General features: G+C 43.3%; 1 protein-coding gene across 1 annotated transcript; it reads right to left on the bottom strand.

The window, feature by feature from the left end:
* Nucleotides 1-347: 347 nt before the first annotated feature.
* six2a (SIX homeobox 2a) lies at nt 348-3,946 on the bottom strand. Its single transcript, XM_056435649.1, has 2 exons — nt 2,916-3,946; nt 348-1,591 (listed from the first exon to the last, which is right to left on the bottom strand). Exons 1-2 carry the CDS (start codon nt 3,473-3,475, stop codon nt 1,279-1,281), a joined length of 873 nt encoding a protein of 290 aa, XP_056291624.1. The 5' UTR covers nt 3,476-3,946; the 3' UTR covers nt 348-1,278.
* Between the last annotated feature and the right edge of the window lie 2,677 nt (nt 3,947-6,623).

Here is a 6,623-nt window from a genome sequence, read left to right as displayed (position 1 = left end):
TGTCCATTTCTGCACTCAGATTCGCCAAAATAAAATTAGATCCAAACATTACAATTAAAAGTGCAAATAATTAATGAACTAATTATTTTATAATACACATTATGCACTAATTTAATCCCATGTGACTGTGTAACGATTAATATTTGCCAATTACAAATACCAATTACCAAATTGCCAATTACAAATACCATTTTTTAAAAATCCTTTTAAAAAATGTCCCTCAGCTTGAATGAAAAATAAATAACGAGAGACAAACCATAAACGGTCTGGTTTTCTGCAGCAACAACAACAACAACAACAACAACAACAAAAGTAAATATCAAGAGTCATTCAGAATAAAAGAAATCTACGATTTTCAATCCATGGATTGTTTTTTCTTTTATTGTAAAGGGTATATGAAACTATAGCTGAATCGTTTTATGTTTCATCATGTATCGCAAACTTTACATGCAGTCTCTTTTCCAAATGAAAATGATAATAGTAATATCGAGAGATTAAGATATTTCATCTAATCACGGCTCTTATAAGACACTTGAGAATATCATTCCCCATCAGCCCCCCCCCCCCCCCCATAAAAAAACAACTACGTATGGCTCTCTTGGAAAACCCTGTAATGTAAACAAAAAGGCGATGGGGTATACCTTCAACACGGTGCCTAGAGTCTGCTGATGTATCTAAAACCCCTAAAATAACAACGGTAATGGTAACAAGAATTAAGACATTTTATTGTTTTCAACAATATAGCATGTTACGTTATTACATTCCGGTAAAATACTTTTTTAATTATGTTTTAAATTATTTTTCTTCTTTTTTTTAACCTAAAACGACTAACATCGCCTCACCAAACATGATCCGTCTTAACATGTCATACTCTCAATTAATCTTTCGAATCACACTCCCCTTTAAGAAAATTAAAGAGAAAATACTTTTAAAAATGGTTGCTGTATTAATTAATTATTTTAAGTGCTCTGCCTTGAAACTTTTTTTTCTCTCCACCAAACAAGCGGGACTTTAATGTGGGGGATGAGTGCGCCCAATGGCAGATTCCTCCCACTTGTTTAAAAGGACTTTATAGGTTGAATATGAGACTAAATGATTTGTTACGGTGGCTGTCTTCGCAGTGTTCCAGTCTGTCTGCCTTGCACCTCGCCGCATTTGCTTGAAGCTCGACTCACGCCACGTCGTAAATTACTTCTCCAAAAAGAAGAAAAAGAAGAAAAGAAAAAGAAAAAAGAAGAAACTGTGCTCTCTGTCCTCCCCCCACCTTCTGTGCCGTTTTTAGGAGCCAAGGTCCACTAGATTAGAAGACATAGGGTTCAGTATGGTGTCGTGGTGCATTAAGTGGTGATGGTGCACCGAGTCTACACCGCCGGGTACCGGGATGGCACTGGGTCCCTGCGGGGGCGCGAGGCCGTGCAGGGACTGTAAACCGCTGTTCGAGCCGAGCAGCAGAGCCGGGCTCAGAGACGAGTGATCCGGCGTCCCCGAAGGCGTTTTATCGTCGTCCGAGCTCCCCAATAGAGATTTATTTCCATTCATGGAAGAAGTCAATGGGTTGTGACTATTGCCGTTGGAGTTCTCGTTGTTCTCCCTGCCAACACACAAAATGAAATCACATCATTGTGTTGAACTCTTGCAACACGTCAGTGCGTCTGGAAAAAACGATCTAGAAGACACGATCAAGTGTGGGACACATGGCAAGACTACAGGGATACAGTACTGAATATAGGCTCATTAAATATACAAAAATCTAATATATTTATGCGTTTAAAATATTCACACAGGCCTATACACACACACACACACACACACATCTACACACGCATTAAGTAACACAGTGTTATCCATGCTAATGTGTGGCCTACTGGGCTATTAATAAGGCTAAGCCATGTTTACAATAACCATATATGCATTTTGATCAAATGCTTTAGTCTAGTGAATGTTAATGTGTTCACGTGCGCCTGCATGGGTAACTAAGTCATTGGAGTAATCACTTCACTGGACCTGTATAAAGTTGCTGTGTCATTTATTCAGACAGACGGTCAGAATAATTCCACCTGTGGGTGAACACGCGTCTGAATAAATGACAGCTGTAATTGTGGCTAAACGTGTGCATGTCGAGGATGGCGTATACAGTTAATGTGTCTGAGGCGGTGAGTGAGTGAAGCTTTTCCTCAGTGGGAAGACATGATTTACGTGGAGCTTTCAGCCCGAATTAGTGGCCGGAGGGTGAAAGAAGACACCGACCCAGCGAGCACCTGCCTTTAAAACACGTCTCCCAGGACTTTCCGTGCGTCTGGCTGCGTATAACTTTCCCTCAAAAAAACTTTTGAAAAGTAAAAACAAGTCCTAATGAAATGTCAGGAGGCTGCACGTGCAGGTCTCCACATCAACACGCACCGCAAAGCCCTCTTCTCGACGTGTTCCGAGATGTTCCCTGGAAGGTTAAAACGTGTTGTTTTTGTGTGTCTCTGATCGTAATGTCAAAGTGGAATTTCACGTTATAATGAGAGTGATTAAAACATAAAAGTGGCACAAATGCAACTTTTATAACCTTGTAATTTACCTGACGACGAGCCTTTAATTTTCTGCCTTTCAACCTGTTTTTTTTACGCGCGGCAATGCACACACGAGCAACCATGGGACGTGAACTTACTGAAGCCAGAAACTATGAAAAAAGGGGGCCTGTTTCTAATATAATTTCCCACCAAATACACATAAGTGTGGAGAGAACTGGAGCCATTAGTCAAGAACGGAAAATATAATAATATATGGCCAGCGCGTAAAAATGGCCAGATGTAGGTCAGCAAATCATATTGCATAGTCAGCTCGAACAAATTAAATAAAATATCCGTCTATTATATCTTGATCACACACTCTCAGAAACAAGAGAAAGTCCTTCAAGTGTCTCCTACCGTTCCTTTGCCTCCGCGGCTCGGTCTCGCTGCCGTCGGTTCTTGAACCAGTTGCTGACCTGCGTGGTGGTGAGTCCCGTGGCCTCGGACAGCTCTCTCTTCTCCCGCGGGGACGGGTACGGGTTGTGGGTGTACCACTCCCGCAGGACGCTCCTGCTCTTCTCCTTGAAGCAGTAGCTCGTCTCCTCGCCGTCCCAGATGGAGCGAGGCAGGGGGAACTTTCTCCGCACGCGGTACTTCCCCACAGCGCCGAGCGGACGGCCTCTCAGCTTCTCCGCCTCGATGTAGTGCGCCTTGAGCCACAGCTGCTGCAGCTTCGGGTGGTTGTGCGGCGAGAACTGGTGGCTCTCCATGATCTTGTAGAGCTCTCGGAAGTTGCCCCGGTGGAACGCGACCACGGCTTTCGCTTTGAGGACGCTCTCATTCTTGTGGAGGTGTTCGCACGCCGGGAGGGACCAGAGGAAGCGCCCCAGCCGCTCGATGTTCCCCCCTTGCTGGAGAACTTCGCAAACACACGCGACTTGCTCCTGCGTAAAGCCAAACGTCGGAAGCATGGACATGGCGACAACGTAAATCAAAGGAGATAATAGTGTGCCTTACTTCCACGTCTCCGCTCTCAGTCTCACATTAAATCAAAAACGCGTTAAGTCCATAAGCGACAAAAAAAAGTTCCCCCCCCAAAAATAGCAACCTAAAACTCAAAACAGCCCCAGGTTAGGTGTAACATCCAACTGCGTATTGTGGAGTAAACTCAAGTCCATTCGGCCATGCAAAACCCCAGGCGACAAATCCGGTGAGAAAGAGAAAGTTGCTTCTCCTTCAGCCGTCCTCCTCCACCTTTTCGATGCCGTTTCAACATAACCTACTCCCGGAGACCGGGCTCGCTGGCTCGTTTTAATAATATTATTCTAAGCTGGCAAGACAAGCGATTATATGAACTCTGATTGGTCGGTTATCTGACCCGGGGATGGTGAGGATAAGACAATAGCCTTAGTCAAATTATTTGCCATGGTTACGCTGTCACTCAAAGTAACCCGATATGCTTTGAGGTGGCTCCCTGGCAGAGTCTACCCGATTGTTCCCTTCACGACCAGCCCGCCTACCAATAGAAATGTTGCTCGGATTTTTCTTCTTTAAACACTTTTTTCTCTCTCTTTGGTTTTCACTTTGACGGACACCTCGGACAGCCAAAGAGCGCAGAGCTGGCGGGGGTGTGCGCGTGGAGAGAGAGAGAGAGAGAGAGAGAGAGAGAGAGAGAGAGAGAGAGAGCAGGTCCCGCAGCTGAGGGAAGGATGGCGCCAGAGCGCACAGAGCCTGCCCGCTGCAGGACGCCTCCAGCGGCTCTCACAGGTCCATCACCACTGGGAAAGTTATAGTCACTTCATAATTTCCTTCAAGTGAAATGTTGAACAACCGCCGACAAAGATGTCGACTGATGTGAAAAGATATCTGACCTAAAGCTATACAATTTATAAATATATAAATGAAAATACATTTGACTGATTATGTACGTGTTTTCTGACCTACCATCCATTGAGATAATTGTAATATAAGTTCACTATAAGTTGTCAAATGTGTCACAACGACACAGTTAAAAGTCATTTTGGAAAAAGAGTTTACATGGTGATAAATAGCGCCTCAGTCAATCGACTAAATGTACCATGAAATGGCGTCATATATTACTTTCTCCAAATAATAATATAATAAAACACACATGTACAGCAAGTCAATCAGAGAGCATTTCGTCAATAGTTATTTGATAATTGTGTCTATGTAAAGAATGCACTTATATTCCAATCAGAGTATAAAAGGGGCGGTTGTAGCTCAGTGGGGTAAGGGGGTCGTCGGTTCGATCCCCGCTCTCCTCATTAGTTGCAAGTCGAAGTGTCCATGAGCAAGTCACTGAACCCCTAGTTGCTCCCCGGGCGCTTCACTGCAGCCCACTGCTCCTTAAGGATGGGTTAAATGCAGAGAATACATTTCGTTGCCTGTGTACCTCTGTGCAATGACAATAGATTGAATCTAATCCAATACATTTTCATTTAGCTAATTCAATGGTGATTTAAAAATCTAGTTTGTTATAGATATGACATTTTTAACCCAAATGAATATTATATTTCAGAATGAAGTAGACACTTCAAGATGATATTTCCGAGGTTTATTATAAGCATCTGAGGGGTGGAGGGGAGAGAGAAGGGCGCACAGCATGTCAAACAATGTGAAGGTGTGCAGCGGTGTGATTGTGACACCAGGCGTTCGTGCATGCTGCACAGAGCGTGTTGCTCTGAGAGCAGCGAGGAGGAAGAGGAGGAAGAGGAGGAAGATTCCGTGGGCCACCAGCCGGGAAGAGGAACGACATCCAGCAGCAGCAGCAGCAGCACCGGTGAGCCACAACTTTCCCGTTTGTATTAAAGTAATCTGGCATCACAGGATTAGAAGATACGAGTCACCATCTCAATACGAGTATGAGGATGATGAAGATAACATGATATGCGGGTACCAAAAAAAGGACAGCGTTGATTTTAAAGGTAAAATGACTAAGAATTATTTATTAGGCGAAAACTCGTTCATAACAAATTACGAGTAAAATAAAATAGAAGGTGGCCTAGAAAGTGGCCAGCAGCATGATGACAGTGTGAATAAGTTTGGTGTGACGTCATCAGGTATATGGGACGTATGTCACGCGCCGGCGGGTTGTTGACCATTGGGCCAAAGATTGACCAGTTAGATTTCTCTCGCCTCACCATGGGACCTCTTCATTAGAGATACGGCTGTCCGTTACACCCACACTCAGTATCGCGTCACTCGACACTGCTGCCTCCAACCTCTCTCTCACACACACACGCGCGCGCACACACACACTCCTGTCTTCTCCGGCCGACCTGTTACAGCTCCAACAGACTCCAGTCCAGAGAGAAAATTAGCTGCCGACGCTCGCCATTGACAGTGTAGCAAATATTAAAGGTTTAAAAATGACTGTATATTTGAACTTAATAACAATAATAATAATAATAATAATAACGTTGCCATTATTATAATCAACTTCATATATTTCAATAATTTCATGATATAGTAATCATTATTGTTGAGTAATTAACGGGCGTAATGTAAAGTGCAAACTGCAATTTCATATTTTTCTTGAAATAAGTTACAAGTAAATATCAGCTGCACATTTAAAGTCCTACAAGGAGCTCCATAAAATCTCAGAGGAATACACAATAAATTTAATCCTCGGCTGATCAGACCTCATCACCTTTGCTTCAGATCGGGGCCAAGTCGTTACTTTGTTCCCTATGTTCAGGCCTTGTGTGTTTTCTTTTTTGTTTTACTAATTCATCCAAGTCGAGGTTGTTTAAACGAAATTATTAGTTCAATTATGAAGTGAAGTTTATCAGCGGCGATCAGTCCTGTAAGAGGAGCCTGATCCCTGTTTCCGTGTTGTGTTCCCCCTTTGTTTAATAAATTGACTGGGGTTTCGCCCGAAGCGCAGTTCGGAGAGTATTACGGCATTAGGCTGACTGATGGTAATCGTCCTGGGACCGGGGGCTCGCCTGAAATGGATAGTGAGCAAAACAAGGAAGCGATTTATAGGCTACACACAGTATACAGCTCAAACCAGAACATCCCGGAATGGAAGAGTTGTATTCCCTCTTAAAATAAAAAAAGGAGATAATAATTGTATTATTTTAAGAGTATAATAATAACAAT

The sequence above is a fragment of the Pseudoliparis swirei genome, chromosome 17, assembly GCF_029220125.1.
Source record: "Pseudoliparis swirei isolate HS2019 ecotype Mariana Trench chromosome 17, NWPU_hadal_v1, whole genome shotgun sequence".
In the NCBI taxonomy this organism is placed as follows: Eukaryota; Metazoa; Chordata; class Actinopteri; order Perciformes; family Liparidae; genus Pseudoliparis; species Pseudoliparis swirei.
This window is presented reverse-complemented; position numbering and strand designations above follow the sequence as displayed.